The sequence below is a fragment of the Sesamum indicum genome, linkage group LG4 (genome assembly GCF_000512975.1).
Source record: "Sesamum indicum cultivar Zhongzhi No. 13 linkage group LG4, S_indicum_v1.0, whole genome shotgun sequence".
In the NCBI taxonomy this organism is placed as follows: Eukaryota; Viridiplantae; Streptophyta; class Magnoliopsida; order Lamiales; family Pedaliaceae; genus Sesamum; species Sesamum indicum.
The window spans coordinates 15,426,925-15,454,026 of NC_026148.1; the positions used below are offsets into that span (position 1 = coordinate 15,426,925).

Sequence of the window (27,102 nt, forward strand, 5' to 3'; positions counted from 1 at the left end):
TACTTAGAGCCGTTGATCGAGGAGTCGAAGAATTTATGGCATGTGGGTGTACTGACGCACAACAATGCAAAGAACGAGACATTCACGATACGTGCCACGTTTATGTGGATCGTGAACGATCTACCCCCCTATGAGATGGCGTCTGGATGGAGTAACACTGGTGTTATGGGGTGTCCAGTTTGTATGGAAGACGCACATGCATTCTATTTGCAGAACGGTAGAAAGATTGCTACTTTGACTAATATAGACAATTTCTCACCCCAAACCATCTATACCGTAGGAAAAGAAAGCATTCAATAAGAACCGAGAAGGTTGCATGTCCAAGATTGACGGGAAAACAGATCCGCGATTGGGTTGAAGAGTTTGGTAATATTTTGATAACAAAAACTGCGGCTTCTAATTGTTTGAAGAGTAAAAACGTGTGAATGATTATGTTTGAGGATCAAAATCGCAATTATCTCCAATTTTAAGTCTTGCATGCTAATTGCTAAACCAAACAAAGCCTTAGACTACCGAATGCCCTAATTACAATCTACTCCAAGTCTCCAACAAAAGCTCTTTTAAACCCCTAACTTTTCATCAATTTGACAAGCGAAGGAGCTGAGGAAAAATTGGCATTGAGTTCGACCACTGATGGCGAATGCCCCGCCGTCCACCCTTCTAGATGAGGCCCTCGACGGCAAAGGCGCCGCCGTTTTCTCCACTTCCCCGGCCGCCGGCGGAAGGATGATCCTGGTGGAGGACTGCGTGGAGACTAGCGGAGCGTTCGTGGTTCACCACTTACTGAAGCGCTGTCTCTCCCCTCACTCCTCCGACGTCGTCGTTTTCCTTTCCTTCGCTAACCCTTTCTCCCACTACGATCGCATCCTCCGTAAAATGGTAACTTTTTTCTTCTCTCTGTATGCCAAATTATGCTAAATTATAAATTAAGTTTCTCTGTCGCCATCATTCAATCAAGGATTCTTGAATTTTGCATAAATTTGACATGTAATGTTACGGTTATCATATTATTAAGCTCTGAAATCAAAGAAGTTGTTCGATTTGACAGGGTTGCAACTTAAGTGTCCAACGAGATAATAAGAGATTGATGTTCTTGGACATGCTCATGTTGGAGCGCCTTGGTGAGGATATCATGATTCGTTGTTTATTCTTTGTGCATTTTCCGTGGTGTCTATGTTCGTTCGGGTGTTTATACTGCCTACTGTGATGGCTTTCTGTGTTATCATTACATGCTAGTTTGTGACGTTTTAAACTATGTAAGATCATGTAGCACAGCTGCTAATTCCAGTGTGGGGCAGAAAAGAAGAAAGGGATGACACAGTATGTTTTATATTGATTGTCCCGAGCTGTATAAGAATCATGTGCAAGCTGTCAAGATTTGTTAGGTCAATTTTATGACAAAATAATTCATGTTGCGCTGTGAATAGGTAGAGATCGAGGAAAAACAAGCGAGGATGTATTTATTGCATTGTTTGGAGAGATTCAGAAAGCAGTAGAACTTTCTCTATCGCATGCAGGCAGACAGCATATTACTGTAATAATTGACGATGTCTCTCTTATGGAAGTTGATGCTAATGGCTCGTCGAACCTTGTCCTGGATTTTCTGCATTACTGTTCCAGTTTAACAGCACAATTCGTATGTTATCGTACCATCGTGCATTACTCTATTTTGTTTTTTCTTCCGTTTTGTGCTGCCAATGTTGTGAAAATGCTTTTACTGTCTGTTCTTAAGCAGGGTTGTTCACTTATCACCCTTAACCATGATGATGTGTATTCAAATGAGGATCGACCTGGTCTGCTTTTAAAGTTGGAATACCTTGCAGATGTAGTGATAAAGGTTGAGCCCTTTTCTACTGGTCTAGCAACTGATGTCCATGGACAGGTATAATACTTCAAACTCCTAGAAAATTGTTCTTTTTCATCCAAATAATTATCTTTTAGTTGCTATGTGGAACTTAAAATTTTAAAGCATCATGATAGTTCGATGAATTTTAAGCTATTAGAGGGTTCTCATACCCTGTGAACGTAAAGAATATTCCTAAGCTCCTCAAAAGTTGAAATGTTTACTCACTTGTGATAAAATTCTGTTGGCAAGGAAAAACTAATTTGTGATACAGGCACTAGAGTCTAGACTAGATGTGTTGTATTCAACTTTTGCTGAACATTTTCAGATATGGGAGCATGTCACATTATCTGCATGGACTGAGTTCTTGGAATCTACAAATTTATTTCATTTTGCTTACATCCTATTGTGTGAAAATCTGAATGGTTCCTATTTTTTGTCAATGGCAGTTGACCGTTTCAAACAAAGGAATTCACGATGGGTCTGGCAAGTCAAGAAACAAGGTTCATAATTTCCACTTCAGGATTAAGGATAGCAGCGTCGAGTATTTCTATCCTGGAAGCAAGACATGAAATGGTTAAGAAAACAACTTCATGAATCAGAGGGAAATGCCACAGTCATGGGGTGCATTGAGATCGCAGAATGACGTTTGTCGCTGGGCACAATGAACATGTTTCATCAGACATGATCCAGAAGAGGTTTGTTGATGATTGTTCCAGTGTTAAGACCACCACAGTATCTGGAAATGTCATCAGTCCTTCCTGTTTCTCATTTTCCCAAAAATTTCCTATCTATTAAACACAGGCACTTTTGGTGTATGTGCGATAGGATTCAGTTGTTGCTATCTCAACACTGTGTGTTTATTAGGATGTTGGCTTCATTAGGATTCTCCTGTTTTCAAGTAAAAACAGCAGCTTCAGTTTTTAGCTTTTTAGGACGTATACTGATGTCATAACATCGTACCTCTGATGTGATGATTAATATTTTGTTTCGGAAGCACCTACCTTGTCGCGTTAAACGAATTAATATACTTTACTAATTCCATATGTAAGGGATAATGGGAGAATTACACTTTTAGTTCTCTAAGTATATCACTGATTCGTCTTTAATCCTCAAATAATTAAGGATGCCAGTTCTAGTTCTCAAATGGTGCATTTTTCATCATTGTGCAGTTAAATATAAGGGTTAATTACAACTACTCCTCTTGAGGTTTGGCATAATTATGTTAATACTAATCGTTGTCTGTAAAATTATACATACCCACTTCAAAATGAAAAATAATTATATAGCCCTTATATGGTGAAGTGAACTAATACTTAACGTTTATTGAATGTTTTTCAAGTATTTGTAAAAATGTAAAAAAAAATTAGGGCGAGTTAAAATAAATAATCCATAGCGAATATTGGTCCATTTAAAAATATTTTTAAAAAATTCTAAAAAATATATATAATTTTAATTGATAATCAAAATATTTTAAAAAAATTCTAAAAATATATATAATTTTAATTGATAATCTAAAATGATATTTTGGTCCATTTTACCACACAAATTAAATGAAAACTTAACGGAAGCTAACAGAATGGGCTTATTGTTAAACGAACGTTAAAATCAGGGAGATATTTGTAATTTTTCAAACAATGATGAGATATTTAATATTATGTTAAATCTCATGAGAGGTGGCTGTAATTTACTGTAAATATAATGGAAAACCTACTTCAAGAGAAAAAAACTATAATTTCTCACTTAAAACCTAACCCTCTTCAAGATTTAAGAAAAAATTGCAAAATATTGGACACCGAGCTTCTGAATCTACCTGAGAATGGGTAGAATATTTACTACTAGAAGAGAGCTTGAACTTGTTTTCTTAGGTTTTTCTTTGCCAATACTTTCCATTCTTGCCTTGCAATGTCTAAAAATGAATGGTTTCTTCCCAAAAAGGGCCACTTTTAATGTGAAAAACGGTAGTTTTTTTTCTCTCAAAGGTACTTGAACACATGAGTTTTCCATTATATTTGACATAAGATGACGGGAATAACTAATACCGTAAAAAAAAATGCACTATTTAAGGATTAAAACTGTCGCTTTGATTGTTTGACAACCAAAAACGAATTAATGGTATAAATTTGAGGACTAAAAGTGTAATTCTCCCACGGAGTAATAGATCATAATGTTTAGATTCATAATTACTAATCATGGTTAGTACTTGGTGGTTATGCACAGTTTACAACACTGATGAGGAGCAAAACGAGGTCCTCCTGCAGGGAGTGGACATGAACAATGGTAAGGAGGAGAACAAGAAATATCTGCCCATAAAATAGGATGAAACAGACAATGAACAACTCACTTACATGGGATGCTAAAAACACAAATATGTTCTACAATGTATACTGGTCTATGACATGCGAAATCGTTTACCCTAAAACAAGATATCGTCAGCTCTCCTAAAGAACAACAAATACAAAAATGACATAAATCATGTTACATTTTCATATGCTTATATTGTCAAGACAAGCAGCTACACCACCATGCTCAACCTATAAATATAGAAGACCACCTTATAGAACTCACAATCCTGCTAAAAAGAATAAAGTACATTCAAGTGCCTACTTCTGCAACTATTATTATGTATTAGGAGAAGAATTTTCCTCAGGTGTTTCAATATGCATGTGATAGTCACATGCAAAGAATAACTTCCTTATATAGAGAGAGAATCTTGCCAGAGCTATGTCTCAATCAAGCAGCAGCTGTTCTTTTGTCATCATGATCATCAAGGTTCAAAGCGTGGAGCAACTTTTGCCATGATTCTGGAATTCCTCCGGGAAGATCGAATTCCAACAGCTTTCCACGGCTTCGGTAGAATTCTTCGACAGGTCGACTCTGCCATTTCAATATTTGAGAATATTACACGTGAAATCTATATCTTCTCAACAAAAAACTCATACTCGCGACTACCAAGTTTGAAATGTTATCTCTCTTAACTATGTCACGACCTAGTCAGCCATTCAGAGGTAAAAATCGACCTTTTTCTAAACAGATAAGAACTTCACCTCCTATTGCCCCCCCTGCCTACCCTCACCCCAAAAGAGGGAAAAAGTGCTTTCTGAAAGAACCTGAATCCACCCCAACAAAAGAGGAAAAAAGTGCTTTCTGAAAGAACCTTAACCACTAGACGGCAAGAGATCTGGCACAGAGGCCGAGGTGATGATAGATTCTCTCAAGTCCTAAGCCATGCATAGATGAGTAAGAAAAGCAATGAAAGAGAGAAACTCATTAATATAGATACGTAATCATACCAACAGGCCAAAAGTTTCACAAGTAAATTTTTTAATTGTATTGTATATTCTCAGATATCGTATCAAATACCGCAATGATGTAAATATTCCACGATATTATTTGATAGAGACGATTAATGATGTACGCCAGAATTTGCTGAATGTTTCAAATGCTGCAACTTGTGATGTACTTACAATGTGCGTATTCATTCGCACCTGATAGTTGGTAATAATCTCCTAATGTCAAATGATATTTGTCAGTTTTTGGATATAGTCTTAATCTAGAGAAAGAATTTTAGCCCCAACAGATTGGAAGAAAGAAAACTAATCCAGAAAACTGGAGAAGATGGAACCTTTAACAAGAAGAATTACCATGTCATTATAAACTCGCAGACGTTCTTTAACAACTTCTTCAGTGTCATCAGATCGTGTAATTAATTTTGATTCACACTGTGGAGGAGGAAGAAGGGGAGGCATGTACATTCTTGGCCTTCCATCTTCACTCTTGATGTCAATGCAGGCAACATTGTAGTTCCCTCCACACTCACTGCAAATTCTTCTTCCAAGGCATTTTGCGATCAACGCTTCTTCTCGAAGTTTCAGATTGATTACCAAGTCAATATCAGTCACTCCCTCCAAGATTTCCTGCATTGTCATACCAGGGAGGAAAATATAACAACAAGAAAACTGTTCTTTTGTACCGTAACAAGCAACCACCGAGAAGCAAAAAATGCTTCAAGAAGCAGTGGCAAAATGGAGGGAGAAGTAGAAGTAATGATACAGCTAAATTATAGTAATTAGTTAGTCATTGGTAGAGAGTTGTGGTAAAGATGCACATGGAAGACCCTAGGAGGACCACAGGACATCTCTTGATCTGTCCATTACAGAGAGAAACCACCAATATAGTAGGTCCTCGGGTAAAGAAGATATTTTGATATTCTGAATGGAGTCTTATGTGGATAAATATGGAGTATAGCTTCAAACAACAAAGAGCACACTACATCTCTAGTGCAGAATTGTCCACCTTACAGATAGAATTAGTTAGTGGCTGATCAGAACATGGTTGACAGCCACATGAAAAATGTGCTCAAACATACTTAGATTGACTTGATAAAGGGTGACATTTCTGGGCAGAAGCCACCAATCTATGGAAGCTATCAGTACATGCATAAGATAAATCAGATGGAAAAGGAATTGCCCCAAAACTGCTTTTGCTAGCTTCTCTTTTCCTATAAAGGTAAACAGTAAGAAAGGTTGAATTCGTTTACAAAAATTCTCATGATTATGTATGATTTGTGTGCATATCGTGTTTAATTATCAGAACAATCAATGTAGTTAGAACATACTAGCCACCAGAAGCATGAGTAGAAGAGGAGAAGACCCAGCGAGAGACAGAGCACGCTGGGGGTTGGGGTGGGGGGGAAGAGAGAACATAGCTGTTCATAAAAGAGTTCTGAGTTCTCAATTTTTCATCCCAGAGATCTTGAATTATTTTTTGAATTAGCAACCAACGGAAGACCGAAAAATAATGGAACAAGTTTGTCAGGATACAATAAATTTGATGCCAAATCTGGGTTAATTACAAAAGGAAAATCTACTTCTCACACTGGACTACGTTGTAAAGCTTACACTACAGCAAGCCAGCTGAACTTGTAGAATATCCCTGATAAATAACACTCTGTCATCAGGCTGACAATTATGAAAATATGAAAAAGCTATTGCTTACCGCCTGTCTTACTGTCCGAGGAAAGCCATCAAGAATAAATCCCGTTTCACCCTTAGCCTGCGCATCTTCTAGACGCTTGGATAGAAGATCTATAATAATCTCATCTGAAATTAATTTTCCCTGGTTAACAATGTCCGCAAGCTGCACAAGTAAAGACAACAAACACAAGGAATGACAAAATGGAAAAGAACAATACAATAAAAAAGGGACAAGAAACAATGACATAATCTGCATAATGACAGAAGTGAGTGCTAAGTTGATATTAACACATAGACAAGGATTCTCGAACACAAATTTTAACCTGGAATTTCAAATATCATGATAAAGGGACTGCCAAAAAAAATGTCAGAGAGTACATTACAGGCTAATAATTCTTTGTTCTCCCACCATAGCAAACTATCAACTCCCACAATAATGATTCACAAACTTACCCTTGGATAAAGAAAAACTGTCCCCGGCGCTACTTATCACCACAGACACCCACTTAATGAATCAAAAAATGGAACAACTAATTCAAATCCAATACAAAAAAATTAATACTATCAAGAACTAAGAAAATGCTAACACACTGAAACTAGTTTAGCAGAGTGACCTGAGAAGAAAGGGGTCCACGAGAAGATAGCTCCTGGCGCACAAGATCGCCGGTAGCGATGTGGGGCACGCCAAGTAGGCTTGATAGCCGGGCAGCGTAGGTGCCCTTGCCGACTCCGGGGCAGCCCAGGAAAACCCACTGGACACTTCTGCCCTTCCCCTTTGAATTTTCAACAGGAAGGGCTGAAGACAGAGCTGACGAAGCTCTCCGAAGGCCAGCCTCGGTAGATTCCGTGCAGAAATTTCGAAGCGATGCGGCACTTCTGCACATAATAAGGCGGTTCAAAACCGCCATTGATGATCAAAGGAGAGAGACAGAGAGAGAATACGTAAATACTGGCAAATCTTGACAGAAATTGTGGAGACTCTTGTCTGATTTTAGCTATGATTCATAATCAGAGGGTGGGGATTGTAGTTATTGCGAAGGTTGACGAAAGGGAAGCAGCTGAAATTGAGCCACGCGAAAAGGCAAGAACAAGGAACTGTAGTATGAAATAAGCACGTGGGTTCCCGGGGTGGGGTAGGGTGGGGTGGGGTAGGGTGGGCGGGGTACTCTTTTGTTCAGGTCAAATCTAGTGACTGATTTGTGTCACCGGGGGGGAGGGGTTAATAAATAAATAAATAAATAAAGGATAAACTGTATAAAATTCCTTTTGTGTTTAGCTAAACATTATTAAAAATATAAATAAAATGTTATGTACATGAATGGTGGTAGACACGCAATGATTATTCGATTTTGCATGTGAATAATAAATCGGCCTAAAGGAAGATTTGTTGTCTATCATGTTATTTTCATTAGTATTTAATCATTGCAATAAGATATCACTTACAAGTTAATATTTTGTCCAAAAATAGAATATTAATGGAGGACTCGATATCTTGAAGGTTGTTGTACCATTACTTGAATTTATAACTGTGATTTTATATTTTGATTCAAAGACTTATGTGAGCTTATTTTTTATTATTATACTTTGTTCTCTATTAGCAATGGTTCCTACTAATATTACTGCCAACATCAACTCCATCCCCATGCTAAATGGCTTGGTTTGTTCTGAGATTAATTTAGCTTTGATGCGTAAACACACATGGTGGATAGATTCTGATGCAACCACCCACATCAGTGTGTCTATGCAGGATTGCTTGAGTTGCCGAATGCCCAATGATACATCTATGTGGGTGATGGCAAGGCGGTTCAAGTATAGGCAATAGGAAAATTTTTATTGTTGTTGAAAGTCGGATTTTACTTGCATCTTGATGACACATTTATCATACCTTTTTTTAGATAAAATGTGATTTATGTTTCTAATTTGGACAAATCTGGTTATTCTTGTTATTTGAAAATGAAAATTTTAGCTTATTTCTTGATTTAAAGTTGGTTGGTTCCGATTCTTTATCTGCTTACGATAGTCTTTATTCCCTAGATACAATTGCCTCTTTTAACGAATATCTGCATTTAAGTATCCGAGGTGTAAAGAGAAAATTAACCAATGAGAATTCTGCATCGTTGTCACAAGAGATTAGGTCACATCTCCAGACGGAGAGTTAAGAGACTTGTGTCAGACAGAATTCTTGAACCTATTGATTCTACAGATGTTGATGTATGTGTTAATTGTATTAAGAGGAACCAAACTAATATGAGGGATATGAAGCTAATAGGGCTATGGACGTATTGGAACTTATAAATATGGATATTTGTCGATCATTTTTGAGTGTTGCTTGGAATAGTCAACAATACTTTATAATGTTCCTAGATGATTTTTCTAGATGTGGCTACATTTATCTCACTCATAGGAAATCACAGTCTTTGGACGTATTCAAAGTTTTAAGGCTGAAGTTAAAAATCAACTAGACAAAAGATTTAAAAAAAGTGTCAGATTTGACCGTGGTGGTGAATAGTATGGTAGATATGACGGTTCATGAGAACAACGTCCAGGACCATTTGCTAAATTCCTAGAGGAATGCGGTATCGTCCCACAGTACACCACGTCGGCTTCACCCACCATGAATGGTATTACTGAAAGACGAAACAAAATGCTAAAAAACATAGTAAGGAGTATAATATCTAACTATATCCAAACTATACCCGTTTTTACACTTTGGCATCTGAACTTTCTTTTGTGTCAAGTTGACACAAAAAAAGTTCAGATGCCAAAGTGGTCATAATTCGGATGGCAAAATGTGATTAACTGTACAAATAAAATATCTAATTTTTTTATATTTGGTATTTTATATATAGAATTGAATACATGCAAAATTATTTAAAAATTTCCCTATATTATTATAATTTTCTATTAATAATGTATTACATATAAATAAATAAATAACAAAAAATAGAGCGGGGCGGGTTCGGGGTGGGTCCGGTACAAAGTTCGTAACCCGCCACAAACCCGATAATATGAGTACCAAATGGGCCGCGTTTGAGGCCCCGTTTACAATTGCGATCCCTAAATATAAGCCTTGTTGTCTCGATTGGCCGAGTCCGAACATAGCACAAGAGGACTATGATCAGACATTCGAAGAAATTGAGGCAACATAGCGCTGTTGGTGCCACACGGAAAATTAAACCAAGCTTCATTTCCCATCATTCTATCCAATCGTTTCCACAAACTCGTATCCCCATGACTGCAATTATGCCGCGATAATTGGAGATTGATCGCAGACAAGGTCGTGATTTGTGCTGCAACCAACTTTCACGAAATTGCATCATACAGGCAGTGATTTCCTCTTACTCACCCCATACCTTACTAGAATTCTTACACAACTGAAGTCACCCATAAGTATCCAAGCTGCTTCTTAGCATACTCCTCAAGTTCAGACCATAGCTCCCATCTCGTGGCAAGACATAACCCACAGCCACTTAATGGTCCTGTTTGTTCAGACCTCTGACATTCCATGAACCAACATTAATCATTAAGTGAATAGTTATATAATTACTATTACATCCATTAGTGGATCTGAAAAACGAATTAAACTATTAGATATTCGATTAAAATAAATTGGTAAAAGTTTATTTGAATTCGATTTATTAAAATTAGCAAATGAAATTTGAACAAAAAAAATTTTGTTGTATAAGCTTTTGAGGTCAACCTAAACTCGATTCAATCGGTGTAAAAGAATAAAATATATTTAAAAGTATCAAATTACTCCAACTCAATTCATATTTGATTCAATTAAAATTCGTTTGAGCTCTATTAAATTAATAATCAAATCAAATTCGAACTCGAACTTTCACAATCGATTTTGAATAATCATACATTCGACTCAACTCGAATTATTTACCTATAAGAGAACATATGCAAAGAATTCGACCTGAGACTACTCCAGCCCACCCATCCTAACACGGGCTGACGCGGGTAGCAACCGGGTGACTAACAGACGAATTTAACGAACCCAAAAGTCCAAAGCACCTCACATTCACAAGGAGTAATGGCCACCTTCAACATAAGCTATCATCACAGTATAATCCATTACAACGTTAATAATTCTCGTCATCTCTGTCCGATATTACAGTCCCTCTCCTTCAAGAAACCACTGATTTTCCCCAGGAAGAAGCTCCACAATAGAGTAGTATCAGCAATGGCTTCTGGGTTTGTTCTTTTTTGTTTTTGGGTGAATGAGTTTTCACAAAAAGAGAAGAAAAATCCCTTGTTTTTCCACTTTTTGGGGTAGAAGAATTGATGGGTTTTATTTTCTTGGAAAAAATGCTCTTTCTTTGGCTGCAGAAGTGTGAAAGAAACCCTTCCACCTGCTCTTGATTCCTCTTCAGACCCACCAGCAATCTTCGATGGAACCCCCAAGTAAGTCCTCTTAAGGTTAATTTTTGCTTCAAATTCATTTGGGCTTTTTCTTGATTGTGAGAAATGAATTATTTTCATGTGAAGTTTGCTTTATTTCTTGTTATTCTGATTGAGTTTCTTCATTTTAGGCTGTATATATCTTACTCTTGCCCATATGCTCAACGTGTGTGGATTACGAGGAATTGTAAGGTTGTCTTGATTGATTGTTTTCTTGTTTAACATAGTATTTTGTTGTCTTAGAATATCTGATTAGAGCATTCTTAATGAGTATAAGGTTTATGGGAGGATTTTCTTTGCGTACAGGGACTGCAAGAAACCATAAAATTGGTACCTATTGATCTTAAGAACAGGCCCGCCTGGTACAAGGAGAAGGTGTACCCTGAAAATAAGGTAGAAATAATGTGAATGGAAGTAACCAATCATCAAAGAATTTCAGTATAATTAGGTTTCATGGGAGTGGAATGGAATGAATCTAATTTACTGCTGAAAATAATTTGCTTTTTACATTCAAGGCACCCTAAAAACAAGAAATCTGATGTTGGTTCGCTTGATCCGATGATCTCATTTTATACGTTTTCTTCTCTAGGTGCCGTCGCTAGAACACAATAACGAAGTTAAGGGGGAGAGTCTCGACTTGATCCGGTATATAGATAGTAACTTTGAAGGGCCTTTGCTTTTCCCTGATGTAAGTTTCTTTGTATCATTATCATGCATTTCCTAACTGCTTATTCCGGGAGCTGAAGTGTTCATCGGTCGTAGGATCCTGCCAAGAGAGAGTTTGGGGAAGAGTTGCTTGACTATACGGGATCCTTCTACAAAGCAGTAACTACTTCTTTCAAGGAAAGCAAAATGGATGAAGCTGGTAAGTTTTGACTCTTATACCCTGACGTGATGTTGATACAATTTGGGGATAATTACATTTACACCGGGTTGAACCATGGTCTCGTAAACAACCCATGTCTTTTGTGTAATTACATAACTACCCATGACAACCAAAAAATAAGAATAGATTGTGTATGTTGTTGACATTTCTGGGGGTTCCAAAAAGCACGGGTGGTTGTGTAAATGATATTGATGTTTTTTGTGGATGTACGTGTAAATTTTCAAAAGGCAGGGGTTGATTTAAGTATATAGACCATAGGTCAGTATGTAGATGTAATTACTCCAATTTGTTGTCAGGGGCAAATTCAGTAATTGACAATATTTTACAGGTGCCTTTAGTTATATATAGTTGATGAGTGGCGGTCTATTGTAGTGGTAGAAAAATGCTATGCTAGTAAGAAAAACATGATCATTTTTAGAACGATGTAAATTTGTCTTATTATTGTGTTTGATTTTCCTTTCTTTTGCTAAAAATAGGGAAAAATGCAATTTACCCCCTTGTGTGATAAAAGATAGAGCAAATACCCCCCTACACCCGACGGTGCACTACACGTGCCCCTCTTGCATTTGGGCATAATTTTTAACCAAAATTAAATATTATTTATATATATATTTAATTTAATATATTACTACATATATATTTATAATACATATATATTAGTTATAAATATAATATATATATATATATTCTCTCTCTTCTTATAGACGGAGAGTTGTCACTGCCGCCTACCTTCCGCAATGCGGGGAAAGGGGCATTGTGTGGCTAGCAGTCCGCAGTAAACGACTACTTCCGCCAATAGCAACACCAAAACCAAACTCCCGTCGACACTAGCACAGTGCGCCGACAAGAATAGCAACAGAGTTCGCAACAGCAACAACAACAGTAAGCAAGGTGCTGTAGGAAAACAGTAAATTGAGCACGCGATTCAGAATTTATGTCAAGGGTGCCGAGTGCGCAGGCGGCCCTTGACACCTGGCCATGCCTTCTCTCCCTCTGCCCAAATTCGCGTACTCCTCCCTCCCCCTCGCCACCCCATCTCCCTCCACTAGCTAACTCCTCAACCCAGATATGCCCCTTCCCCACTAGCAGTCACCTCCCCACCGGCATCTCTTTCTCTCTATCTCTCTCTATATATATAGACTATATATAGAAGTACACATATATAAATAGTTCTTATTATAAAAGTATAAATATATATATTCAAATCTAATTATATATAATATTTATTTTTATTTATTTAAATTTAAACATTAGTTTGAATTAGATAATATCTACATTGTTGATTTATTAGCTAAAAAATTGGACCTTAGAATGATCAAGATCCAACGGCTATCAAATAAGGTATTTTAAATTTTAAATTAAAAAATAAGAAGCGAGTGCAATGCACAAAACATGTCGGGGGGGGGGGGGGGGGGGGGGTTAAATTGGTGTTTTATTTTTCATAGGGTGGTCATTAAACCACTGAAAATATGTAACTCTGGTGCTGGTTCCCGCAGTTTCTGCTTTCGATCACATTGAGACTGCTCTTTCCAAATTCGACGAAGGGCCCTTTTTTCTTGGCAAGTTCAGTTTGGTAAGTGAAATATTGTGTTGCTTCCATAGTTAATTACTTCACCAGCATTGTACCATCTTCTATCTCAATTGAGTATTAAGTTGATGTCTACCAACTCAGTAAGCTTTCATCAAACATTTGCGGTTTTTTGGAATTTTATTGGAGATTTGAAATTGCTCGACTGTAACGACACTGTTGCGTTTAATTCAGGTGGATGTCGCCTACATTCCTTTTGTCGAACGATTTCAGGCCTTCTTATCCGAAGTGAAGAATTATGACATCACAAGAGGGAGGCCGAGAGGTGCAGTTTGGATTGAGGTTTGGCGAAAATAACTTTTATCTCTTTCTATGTAGTTCTTTATTAGGGTTCTGCTGGCAACAAGGATTGAGGACTAGAGTAACTAATACATACGAGACTAAGAGGGTGTTTGGCTAAGCTTATAAGCTCCTAAAAACATCTTATAAGATGTCAGATAGCTTATAAGTTCCAATAAAGTGTTTGGTTAATTTTTTTTAAAATGTTTATAAGATCTCAAAAGAAGATGTTTTGGATCTTATCAGCTCTTTAAAAAAAAGTTAATTTTCCTAACTTTTTTTATAAGATCTTATAAGCTATATAAAATTAATATGTCATAACACAAAATATTCCTATTCATCGCTCACACACTCTACTCACTCTCTTTCTCTCTCTCACACACACACACACTCCTCTCTCTCTCTCTCTCACACACACACTCTTGAATTAAAAAACTTTTTTTACTATTTAATTTTCTAACATTCAAAAAAGAGAATACTCAATTATTTAATAATAAATTATTATAATTAAATAAAAATAATTTGGAATTGATGTTATTACTGAAAAATATAAATTCAAGACATTATAAATTATACGACTAGAAATAATCATTGCATTAACAAAGAAAATATTAACTATATATCTATATTAATATTCGACTAGCATGAATGTACATATATATTATTTTTATTCAAAGTTTAGGTAATAATTCGTCATTTTTTAATTGTAAAAAGATTATCTATTAAATATTTATTTTGAATAAACCAATGTGTACTATTTATAAAAGCGTTTTAAATTTTTTTAAAGAAAAATATATCAAGAAATAACAACTTATTTGATTCTAACAGTATCATGCCCATTTTAGTCATTTTATCAATAAAAGACCTTATTATGCCAAACACCCTAACATCTTATAAGATGTTCTCACATCTTATAAGCTTTAACATCTTATTTTATCCAAACCCTTTAAGAGCTTATTTTTAGAATAAGATCCAACATCTTACAAGATGTAGGAGCTTATAAGATGTTTTAAAAAAGCTTAGCTGTACAAGATGTAGCAGCTTATTTATAAGATGTTTTAGGAGCTGGATCTTATTTTAAAATAAGCTCCTAAACGGATGAAAGCTGAGATAAGATGTTAAGACATGTTCGGCTTAATAAGCTCTTTATTTGGTAAAATGATTCAAAAGTTGGGTGAAGTTAAACTTTTTTTTAAGAGCTTGTAAAATAAAAAACATGTTTGTATAAGGCTATAACTCTTTTTTATTAAAAAAAATACCACATGAATTTTTGGAGCTCACAAGTTCTTAGAAGATTTTTTGAGAAGATTAGAAGCTTAGCCAAACATCGTTTTTAGTACATATAACCATAGTAAAGTGTCTATAAAGTCTACATGCCGCTGCAGCCTCTCGAACAGGTGATAGTGTTTAAAAAGTTGATGGGCTGTTGGTATTTTTTCTTCAGGGACATGAATTTTAACTTTTGAAGCCCCCCCCCCCCCCCAACAAACATGGAAGAAGAGGAGAAATATTATCAGTAGTTACACTAACTACTGAACGAATATGATCAGTAATTTACAAGTGTTAGAAACAGCCTTGAATTGGTGGGTGACGTTTTTGCAGGAGATGAACAAAATTGAAGCATACAAACAAACTCAACGAGACCCAAAGGAGCATGTCGAAAGCTACAGAAAGCGTTTCTTGGTATATACCGTTTTCTTTTCAAATTACCTGTTATTTTCAACAGACCACATACAGAATGCTCACAGATCAATATCCTTTGATTTTTCACGTTTCTTGTGCAGACATCTTCCCTATGAATTCTTTGGGTGCTACCTCAGTTGAAAGCTGAAATCGTGTTGTCAAAAACTGCGGTGCAGCGCCTTGCTCATGGATTACGGAACATGGGATAGTAGTTTGAACATTGCATGTACTATGAATGAATTGCAGAGAGTGAGTTCCAGTTGATGCGGTTTTGCTGGTTATGTTAGCAAAAGACTCAGTATTGTGTCTGTGTAATGTACCTACCTACCTGTGAATGAATAATTCAAAAGTATTAATCTTGTTTCTTGTGTACATAACATTCTGAATAGTACTTGAGGTGAAATCTTTTGTACACGATTACTATACACTTCCAAATAGTATTCCATTTAATAAATTTATGACATTAATTTAATGTCATAAAAACAAAAAGAATCTCATAATTTATTACATTATTAGTTACTGTCAACTAGTTATCTTACAATCTTTTTGTGTAGCTTCTGAGAATAAATACAAGCATGATGCCGTATAATAATAAATCATATGTCTGCTCTATTTTATCTCATAGAATCTGTATACAATCCATTTTCATGCACTTTTCACAATAGTTTTGAATAAAAGTTTTATATTATGCTCTTGCTTATTAAACGTCGCATATTTTGCCTCCAGCGGATTCAACACATTAATTCTGGGCAGAGCAGCAAAGTGCCTAAGAGATAATCTTGTATCAGTTAAGGTAGAGAAGTTAAAGAAGACAACAGGTTATGAAGAGCAATCCAATTCCTTCCTTGTAGAAGTCAGATGTGGGAATATTGCAGAACTCTCCAAAATTCTAAGAGCATTGTACCAATCTATGCACACGACTTGGTCAATCTATTATTATCTGTATTATATATGTATGGCTTTTACAAGAAACAAATCTCTAATTTGTGCATGGCTTTACCTTTACTAGCCAAAATCTTCAACACACTAAAAATGAGGCTGTTCCCCGTATCGTTTTAGTTCTACCGAAGGCTGTGGGAAGCGGTTGCAGGAAATTGTGCTGCAGATGTCAATGACATGAATGAATTCAAGTATGGAGAGGTAGCGGAAGAGAATCCTGATGATGCTGCAGAAGAAGAGAAAAGTGGCACAGGGGCGACGACACCATGGCTTGGCATTTTCCAAGGCCAGTTTGACAATCCAGGCAACGCAACAGCTTCACCACTTATTCTTGTTGCTGCTGTTTCCTATCAGTCAAAAGTAATTTTTACCACCAACTGGAAAACCAAATCACATTTCTTTCATGATAGGCATGGCATTTTCTCTCACAGAGAATTGAAATGGTAATCGTGGAGCATTAAATCTACTCCTGATCCAAATTATATATCTTAAGAAACAATGTGCAAATTTACCATCAAAGGAAGAAAATGACGAAATGGAAAAACACGAGGAAAAATGAATGTTGCAGATATTGCTTCTTGCTTGGTAGCGGATAGCTAGTAACACATTTAACACGAGAAGAAGAAAACAAAAATTGATGCAGGACGTGGATAATAAAAGGAGTTCATTATCATGATAGTCCATCAAACAATGAACACACTCTATAATTGCAGCCCAGAGAGAGTTATACGAGCCTGCCATACATGTGGTTTACTGGCAAAAATAGAGTATGATAATCCTCTCCTAGATAGAAACTTGGTGCATACTTAGTAACATTTACAGTTTACTGTTTTGACAACATGTTTTCCTGAGCCCACATGGGAGCATGCATTGCTGACATTACCAGCCGTTGGTGTAGCAAATGTGAATTTGACAAATAAATTTGCAAACAATATCAGCAATAATCAGTCTAATTATACTATCTAGATCAATACCATCAGAACATGAGGACCATGCATATGTCCATGCATATGTTACTTTCTGATATTTAAGGAGAAGAGAAAATTGACGGAGGAATAATGCATTGGAGGCAGTCATTGGCTTAAGCCAGCAAGCACAATAACCAATCAATAAAGTTAACTCTCGAGGTTGCTTGTATGAACATAAGAAGGAATCTCTTGCAAGAGCAACAAAAAGGTGAGAAATAAAGTGATGTGATAGTAGTACCTTCAATCTCTTTGCATCAGGCAATTCGCTAGACGAACGAGGAAAGTGCATATTTGTGGTGGTGTCATTCTGTTGTGGACCATCTGAAGATAATGAAATTCCAAGGTTGAGATCAAGATTGCTGCTGCTACCTGCATCCATATGTCCACACATCAATACTTTCCGAGTCCTCTTTCGTTAGTTTATCACCAAGAATGAAACTAGCCAAATATGATTTATCATGTATACCTTCATCTCTGGAACTGAGATTCATTTCCCTATCATAGTTACTAGGCTCAAAGTTTGTGACGGCTTCTCTCCCGTTGCACTGGATGGCTGCTTTGTCATAAGCCCTGAACCAGAAAAATGGAAGCTTGTTGATGAGAAAAACTGACCAAAGAAAATCGATCTTACGAGCACTAATTCTTATTTAACCAGTATGAATTCATGATCACAAGGACCTTGCAGCTTCTACTTCGCTGTCGAATAACCCAAGATACATATACCTGCAATAAACCATTTATAATCTTATAGATAAAGAGGGTTCCTCTCTCCATTAATTAACCATTCTAAACTTGTGGTCCGGAATCATAAAACATAGTATCAATCATGATTGATGAAGACATACATTTTAGAAACACCAGCTATAATCGATCAAACCACTGTTAGTGGATTTAGCAATTAAATTACCAAATGGAAGTTCAAATGATAGTCTTACTTCTTTCCAAGGAATTGACCCATTCGTGCTTCCCAACGACCGCATTTGTGCAGGGTTACTCCTCTGTACTTTGAGCTTCCTCGAGCGAACCCAGTGCTTTGGCGGCGAAGAATGTGAACGAATTCTTCCTTTGTCAAGTTCTTCATCTGCAAATCAACACCTGTGTAAAGTTCACTGGCTTACAAAGAAAATTTGCACAGTAATCTCTGGCTCCAAACCTGTTTCATGTCCTCATCATAATCACTGATAGTGAAATTGATGTCAGCATCAATTCCGCGAAACTTGATTGCAGCGCGATCGTATGCCCTGAATGAACAAAATAACTGGATTTGTACGAACTTCCCGGAGGAGGACTAACATCAATAAGAACTTAACCCAAAAAAGGCACCAAGAATATTTATTGCAACTCAAATTCTTACCTAGCAGCAGCATGAGCTGTGTCAAATCCTCCTGAAAAGAAACCAAAAGCAGTTATTAGAACATGAGAATTACTGACTAAATCCAACTTCCATGAATACAAATTTTCACAAACGATCACAAGAATTAGATAAAATGGCTAGACGAAAAGGCAAATTTCAAATTGTTCTTACCCAAATAGACTTGTTTACCACAATCCCTGCAAGAAACGCCAAGATCCAGTTAAAACTCACAAAACAGAATGACAAAACACAAAGTACCACCTGAATTCATCTGATCGATTAACCTATCTATGAATGACCAACCCATCAAGATTTAATGCTCCGATAGAGAAATCTCATAGTACAAAATATATGCCGATTAATCACTCAAAACTTACTTAACCCAACAAACACTGACTATATTTTCCATACTTATAAATGCTAGCAACATTTTGTGTAGCCGTAGAAAGCACCAAACACACACACACACACACATGCATGCAACACAAAAGGGACTCTACACATAGCACTCTATATGTATGTATATGTATGTATAGACGAACCAGATATGGGATTCCCATCTTCCAGTTCTCCGGTAAAAGGTAACCCCTCGATACTGCGAACTCCGGGAGCGGGGGCCACGCCTGCTCTTCTTAACCTGAGGCTGCGGCATCTGATTATTCGCAGACATCTCCGCCCTGCAAATTCCCAATTCTACCGCCGGCCCGCTACCTGAAACCTCCGGGACGGATAAATTCAACCAGTACTTAGCTTTGACCGCGGACGGAGGCGGAGACGCAGACGAAGCACCCATCGGAAAAAGCTGCAACTCGCTACTGGTATTATTAGCAACATCATTATTAACGTCATCGTCCATCATCATCACGTTCTTGTTGAGGATTGAGAAATTGAGAGTGGACAGCGGGTTCTTGCCCGTGGAGCTGTTGCAGTCGACCTCATCGGCGGCGGCTAAAGCGGCATTGTTGGTGGTGGATGTGGTGGTGGAAGCCACGGAATCCGCTGTGCCCGTGTTGCGGCGGTCGGCTTCATCGTCGCAGGAAGTTGAGTCGACTGAGAAAACGGCATCAACATTCAGATCCAACATCTCACCCTCCACTGCGTGTTTGTGGGCGGAACAAGAAAACAAAAGAACAGTTATATGTATATTAACCGTGTCCTTTATGCAGATGTATATGTATATACTTCTAGCTAGGTAGTTGCAGATATTTTTCTCATGACAGAGCTAAGTCACATGAAGGAGATGAACACTGTAGAGAGAGAGAGAGACAGAGACAGAGAAAGAGAGAGATTACAGAATATGTGTATATATCTATACACTTATACCCAAGAACAAGAACCCGCACGCAAAAATCGAGGGAGAAGGTGGGTTGTGGGAATAGATACAAGGGCTGTATGTATATGCTGAGAGAGAGAGGGGCAAGTTGGGGTTTCAGAGTATGTGAAAAAGGAAGTCAGAAGAGTTGCATTTCAGGACTGGGGGTGGTTACTTTGGGGTGACAGAGAATGAAATTTTCTCATGAAAATTTTATGATTTTTTGGAGAAAGAAGAAGAAGAACCAAGAAATATAGAGAGAGAAAGGAAGGAGAGAGAAAGATGATGATGGTGATGATGAAGATGATGAATAGAATAGTGATTGATTGGTAATGTAAAAGTAGCAGTAAACTGTGGGAAGGATATGAATATATATATATATATATATATATATAAATGGTTGTTGTGCAGCTTCTTCCCTCTCCAACTTGTGCAACTTCCCCATTCCCCCTTCTTTGCTTTTCATTTTCATTTTTATTTGGATAGTTATAGTGTAATTATAAGTAAGTATTTTGTAATTTAAAAAATTATATTTATTATTTTTAAAATTTATTTTTATGAAATAAATAAATTTCTTTATTAATTAAAATTTATTTAATTTGCTCATATTAACAGTAAAATTAAATAAAAATTGATATTTATCATTGATTGACTTATTACTAACTTATTATTGATCAAATAGTTTTTCAAACTAAAACTACCCTTATAATGCTAAAAATACATCTCCTCACGTGTATTAACGCATGAAGACATATGAGAATAATTTGATTATAAGAAGATTTATTTGGCTTGCAATAAGTCAATCGAGATTAAATATAGATTTTTTTTGTCAATATCAACAAATTCAGTGAATTTTAACTAACGAATTGACTAATTTGTTAGAAGGAATCAAATTTCTTGGGTGCTAGATGTATTTTTTAAACCACATGAGATCTATGTGTAATTACATTAAATAAAAGTGTTTCTAAATGCAATTTTTGCTTATACTTCTCTTAAATTAAGCTAAAATAATCTAAATATTGTATGCTTGTGAGGAACTGTTTATTGCAAATTTAAGATATTTGTGTAAATAAATTGATATTTTCATAACTTTTGTGTCATCTACCAATTTTTTTATCAAACACTTGTGCGTTACTTTTTTCTATTTATAACTATTACTTTCAAATACTCTTAATTTTTAGTTCTTAATCACTTATCAGTTTCTTTTTTTTCAAACCAAGCACTCTTAGATTATGTTAGTTTCATTTTTAACTTATTTTGGTGTGTTCTGTGGAGATAGAGAGAGAAAAACAAAGATAAATAAGTATGTGTTAGAGATAGTGTGTATGTTTGGATTAGTTTGTAGAGATAATATAAAATAAGTATGATATGTTTGATGTTGTTTAGTGGGAGACAAAAATTACTGTTCATTATCAAATCATGTCTCTTTTTTATATATTTATATATATGTATGAGTGTGTATATAATTTTTTTAGTTGTAGGACTTATAATTAGTGTAAACTTATTTTGACCAAAAATAAATGAAGCACTTTCAATACATCTCAAAACACCACCAAAACTTTCAAAACAAATCAAGGCAAACATTTACCATGTTTTGGCCCATTTTCAATATTGTCCAAATTCAAAACCAAACACTATGTATAGATTTTTTGGAAACTAAAATTTCCAATTATTTTCTTTTTACTATTCTTTAAGGGGTTTGTGTTGATATTTTTAGAAATAAGGATGACAATTCTATTTTTCTTTGAAAAAAATTAAAAAATAATGCACTTTATTGAATAGATTGCTGATGCAAATCAGTCATAATAAATATAAATTAAAAATTATGTATAATTAAAGATAATTGAATATAAAAAAATAAAAATAATTTTCTAGAAATATAAGGTTGAAAAATTAACATAATAGAGTGCTTGAAAATGTGGATTTTATTTTGAAGGACCTAATTTTCTATTTAAATCTTCTAATCTTTCATTTACTTCTCAGGAACAAAGGGGCATTTAAGTAAATATGCCTCCCACTTAATTAATAGTACATATAAAATATTTTTTAAAATAAAATAAGGGTAAATTACAATAGGTTCTCCTGAGGTTTGTGATAATTTCAAATATTTTTTATTATTTGAAAAATTACAAATATCCCTCTAAAAAAATTACAAATACCCTAACAAATGCCCCTTATGATAGCTCATTGTAGAAGGGTATTTGTAATTTCAGGGCGTATTTGTCGTTTTTCAAACAATTAGTGAATATTTATAATTAAAACAAATTTCGGAGGAGCCCGTTGTAATTTATCTAATAAAATAATTATCGTAATCATAATGCATATATTAAATAAAATCAATTAAATTAATATTAAAAACCAATCCATATAATAAGCCCCCCCCCCCCAACCCCCCAATCCAAAAAAACAAACAAAAAAACATAAAAAAAAAAAACTTTGAAAAGTGACATGGTCAAAAAAATCATGATATCTTCAATTTTTATTATAGAATGTCTTTGGCATGCAAACCTTAATGTTGAATGTTTATTCTTTATTGTTTGGTCAACCTTATTACTTTTTCCTCTTATGCCAACCAAACATCATTTTCTTCTCAAATTCTTGACTTCATACATTTCCCATTTAGAAAAAAACAAATATATTCAATAATTCTTACCAATTTGTTAGACAAAAGAATATGTATGTTAGAAGACAACTTGATGAATAACCAAATATAAATAAATAAATGTTTTATATCGATCGATATAGTAATAGCTGTTCATACATAACTAATCAACGAATCACAATTTTTGATATATTAAAAGTACGTTTTCAAGTATACGTATGAAGATTTAAATAGCTGGCACTTATTAGTTCAATAAGTTGGGACGGATAATTTCTGATCAGATAATTCTGGGTTCGGTTCATTCTGTCGATATGAGAGTTGTGTTGGTGAGTAACTTATAATGATCTATGAACTAAGATATACTCGAGCATGTGATGAACCACGGTAACTCTTATTGTAAAAAACAAAGAAAAGTGATGATTGCTATGAAAAATAATTGATGTGATGATTGCTGCGCGAAAATGGCGGGGAAAGCACGTGGTTAACGCCGCCTATCGCAACCTTTTAGTATCGCTAGTATATCACATTTGGCAGGAGCGCAATAGGAGGAAATTTCAGCAATTGGATCGAGACCCGTCGGCAATGGCTAAGATTATTTTAGACGAAGTTAGATTACGTATACTTAGTGCAGAGTTGCCGAATAAAATTAGTACAATAGCCTTGTATAGATTATGATAAATTCCATGGCACACAACATCAGCCCTGTACATTACGATTTTTTCTTAATGCAATTTACGTTTACCGAAAAAAAAAGTGAAGGCATAAATTTATTTTTTAAAAATTTTAAACTTCGATTTGCTGAATATTATATATTTTTAGCCGTTTCACAGATAAAAATACTTATTTTATTAAATTTATTCCCACTAATTAAAATTTAACATCCCTTTACCAAAAATGAAGAATGGTAGGGGTGAGGAGAACAATAAAATTTAACTAAAAATTATAGTATAATTATGTAAAAGAGAAATAAAAAAATAAGTGCAATAATTCTTGCAAGATATGTAGACAAAAAGTCAAAGGGAAAATAGATGTTATTTCCTAATATGAGCTCTTTAGTTATTGCCTATAAAAAGAAAGGAACAAGAGGTAGATTCCACGTGGCTTCTTCCCATAGGTTGTGAACAGTCAAGAATGGACGGTGATAGTATCGTCCCCAGAAGGAACGCCTACAAAATTGCAATACCAAAAATGGGACTACTGTGCTGGGGACCACCCTGCCCCTGCCCATATGTAAATCTTTTCATACCCTAAAAAGAAAAAAGAATTTAAAGAATATATCTTTACTGATACAAAAATAATAATAAAGAAAAATTATATAATAAATAATAATTCTAAATTATATATTATGGTTCTCAATTATCTTTTGAATTTTAGATTTTATTTTATTTTCAAAAAATATTTTTACTTAGGCTTCTGAAAAAAATTAAAATATACTTTTAAAGATTAAAAAGAATAGTTTATCAACTTAATATTGATATTTTAGGGTGTTTAGGTGAATTACAATATAATCATTATTAGTATTTTATATTTTATCCAAATACTTCAATAATAATAATATTGAAAATTTAAAAATATTTATAAGGCATATAAATTTATAAAATATTTTAAATAAAGTTAAACAAACACTTAGTTTTGAAAGAAATGGGACTCGGCCCAGCGTTCTTAAGTATAGAAAGATTATGGCGGACAAAAGAGAGAGAGGGAGAAATAAAAATAAATAAATAAAATATTAAAAGTAAATCTACCTATAATACTATTAATATTATTTAATTATCATAAATCAATATTTTTTTATGGAACCATATAAGAATTTCTCAATAATTTTGGTGGGAGAGTAATATTATATAATTTATGTTAATAGTACCAATTAATGTCCTTTTTCCCATATGTACCACAAACCACAACAAACACATGTTGTCTTTGCGTTTTTCACAACAACTAAACTACTCTTTTTAGTTTCATATGCCTTTTCTTTATTTGCAAAAAATTGCCCCCAATATTTTATCAAGAGAAAAATATAATTCAATCTGGGTTCAGATAAATCGACACTGATAACACGACGAGTACGTTACGCATATTGATTGATGTACAATTTAACAGAAACGATCACTTACATAACAAGTACTAATATAGTATGCAACGCGATTGATGCTTTGTTGCATTATGTATTGTCCACTCTGGTTTATATGATTTTGTCGCAAAAAGGAAATTCCCTAGGGAGAAGGTTTTGGATTTATAAGCCACTCAAAATCATTACTAGAATTGATGTGGAAACCCGTGCCTGCGTTATTAGCTCCTGAACAAGGGGTTTAAAATGGGTACATGGCCTCGTTTCTACATATGACACCAAATTATGCAGTATGGAATGCAACAATGTCCCGTTGCATGAGTTATTGTATGTTCTAATTTTGCATGAATTTTTCACAATTTTATTCCGAAGAGACGCTTTGCAAGAGCGTGGAGGTATTGGGAACTTATAAGCCACTGAAACTCATGATCTGTAATTGATATAGGACGTGAGACCACATCAAGTACAATACAATATGATTGATTACCTAACATAACATAGTCCGGAATAAAAATTTTCAATTCCAACAACACGCTATTTTTATATTTCTTTTAAGCCCACAAAAAAAATATATAAAATTATATGATAAAAACATGTTAGAAATAAAGAATGATAATAGGAACAAGACATGTGTTCCACCCAATGCCAATAATTTAGATAGTACTTAGTCCAAAATTGAATGTGAACAAAACAATTTTTTGTCACAAGAAACATCCTACATTGTTAATCCTATCAAATCATGCCTTCATGCTATTAGATGAGTTGTACGATTTACGTGGCCTAATAAACATTGAATGACGGATGTTGAGTGGGCTGTAAGGAAGTGGAGGGGTAAACATATCGTCAATGTGACCTATCGCGCATTACTGTCCGCGTGTATCTACCATATATGGAGATAGAAAAATCTTAGACGATTCGAGCATATTGAGCGAAACCCAAATATTGTAGCTAGCTTAATTAAGGAGGATGTTAGACAACGTATACTTAGCATTACCTTAGCTAGCTCTGTTGGTACACATGCACTTTATAGATTGTGGCGTATCCCTTGGCCTGTCGAGGGAAACACTACCTGATTCATGATTGTTGTACTATATCTTTTCCTATTTATGAAAATTACATTTACCGAAAAGAAAATCATGCATATTTTGCAGGCTAAACTGCAACATTTTTTTTAAAGTTCACTATAATTATAAATATTTTTTTATTATTTAAAAAATTATAAATATATCTCGAGAATTAACGACTTTATACAAATACCTTTTTGTGACTAGGGAATATTAGTTAGACGATCATTCATCTCAAAAGTATTTGTAATTTTTCAAACAATAATGAAATATTTATAATTATGACAAATCTCAAAGAAATCCGTTGTAATTTATCTTATTTTGTATTTATTTTACTTGCATCTTAAACAATATTACAATGAATTCCAATTAATTTACGACCAAAAGGAATTTAGTAATTCATGAATTAAATTATCAATATAACTCTAAGATTTATTGTGTTACTTTAAATATCTAAATAAATAGTTTGTCTGTTTGGATCATAAATCTATACTTTATAGAAAAAAATGTCATTTTTTCTCACAAACGGCGATTATGACACCGCAACACCAATTTTTTTATTATGCTAATAATACCCTTAAATTTTTCTTTTTTTTTCTCTTTTAGAAATATGATATGTTGGTTTAAATATATATATATATTTTATTCATAATATATTAAAAAAATATAAAATATTATTTATTATATGTACACAGAACAATGACGTGCCACGACGGCTAATTATTATTAAAAAAAGATAAAATTATCTTAATACACTAATAATATTTTTATATTCTTTTACATGTCAAAGTTAATTCAATCATACAATACATTATGGTACAAGTCGAACACGACCTTATGATTGCATAACAAGCCAAGAATTATTTATAAAATAGTATGTGAATCTATTTTAAGCAATCGAAACAAGCAAACAGGACTTTTACGTATACTTTGAATTAATTAAAAAAATAAACTATTATATATGGCAAGCAATTTAAATAAAATTTCAACACGAACAAATCATTTATTTATATTCATACATATATATATATATATATATATTTCGGCCAAGAAAATCAAGTCGAGTATTTTAAGTTTATTACGATATGTGAAATTATTGATGGGATATTAAATTAAAAAAAAAAAAAAAAAAA

The 27,102-nt window shown here is 34.6% G+C and overlaps 4 protein-coding genes across 7 annotated transcripts; 2 read left to right on the top strand and 2 right to left on the bottom strand.

Annotated features, from left to right (window-relative positions):
- Positions 549–2,889, top strand: LOC105161126 (elongator complex protein 6). 2 transcript variants are annotated; one of them, XM_011078717.2, is made up of 5 exons: positions 549–879; positions 1,049–1,121; positions 1,428–1,636; positions 1,733–1,882; positions 2,293–2,889. In XM_011078717.2, exons 1-5 carry the CDS (start codon positions 634–636, stop codon positions 2,413–2,415), a joined length of 801 nt encoding a protein of 266 aa, XP_011077019.1. In that variant the 5' UTR covers positions 549–633; the 3' UTR covers positions 2,416–2,889. The 2 variants fall into 2 exon arrangements, with proteins under 2 accessions (XP_011077019.1, XP_011077020.1); XM_011078718.2 differs by having other exon boundaries at positions 556–879; positions 1,736–1,882.
- On the bottom strand, positions 4,125–7,894 carry LOC105161128 (probable adenylate kinase 6, chloroplastic). Its single transcript, XM_011078719.2, has 4 exons — positions 7,434–7,894; positions 6,842–6,982; positions 5,488–5,760; positions 4,125–4,720 (listed from the first exon to the last, which is right to left on the bottom strand). The coding sequence occupies exons 1-4, from the start codon at positions 7,725–7,727 to the stop codon at positions 4,577–4,579; spliced, it is 852 nt and encodes a 283-aa protein (XP_011077021.1). The 5' UTR covers positions 7,728–7,894; the 3' UTR covers positions 4,125–4,576.
- Positions 10,769–16,036, top strand: LOC105161129 (protein IN2-1 homolog B). The gene is made up of 10 exons (XM_011078721.2): positions 10,769–11,019; positions 11,155–11,229; positions 11,358–11,418; positions 11,533–11,619; positions 11,816–11,914; positions 11,989–12,091; positions 13,609–13,685; positions 13,875–13,982; positions 15,582–15,662; positions 15,764–16,036. The coding sequence occupies exons 1-10, from the start codon at positions 10,859–10,861 to the stop codon at positions 15,776–15,778; spliced, it is 867 nt and encodes a 288-aa protein (XP_011077023.1). The 5' UTR covers positions 10,769–10,858; the 3' UTR covers positions 15,779–16,036.
- LOC105161130 (AP2-like ethylene-responsive transcription factor TOE3) lies at positions 16,432–20,530 on the bottom strand. Of its 3 annotated transcripts, XM_020693140.1 has the most exons (10): positions 20,216–20,530; positions 19,466–20,018; positions 19,095–19,120; positions 18,924–18,954; positions 18,723–18,810; positions 18,505–18,650; positions 18,248–18,292; positions 18,036–18,139; positions 17,808–17,938; positions 16,432–16,948 (listed from the first exon to the last, which is right to left on the bottom strand). In XM_020693140.1, the coding sequence occupies exons 2-10, from the start codon at positions 20,005–20,007 to the stop codon at positions 16,724–16,726; spliced, it is 1,338 nt and encodes a 445-aa protein (XP_020548799.1). In that variant the 5' UTR covers positions 20,008–20,018; positions 20,216–20,530; the 3' UTR covers positions 16,432–16,723. The 3 variants fall into 3 exon arrangements, with proteins under 3 accessions (XP_020548799.1, XP_020548798.1, XP_011077024.1); XM_020693139.1 differs by having other exon boundaries at positions 19,466–20,529; XM_011078722.2 differs by lacking the exon at positions 18,248–18,292 and having other exon boundaries at positions 19,466–20,525.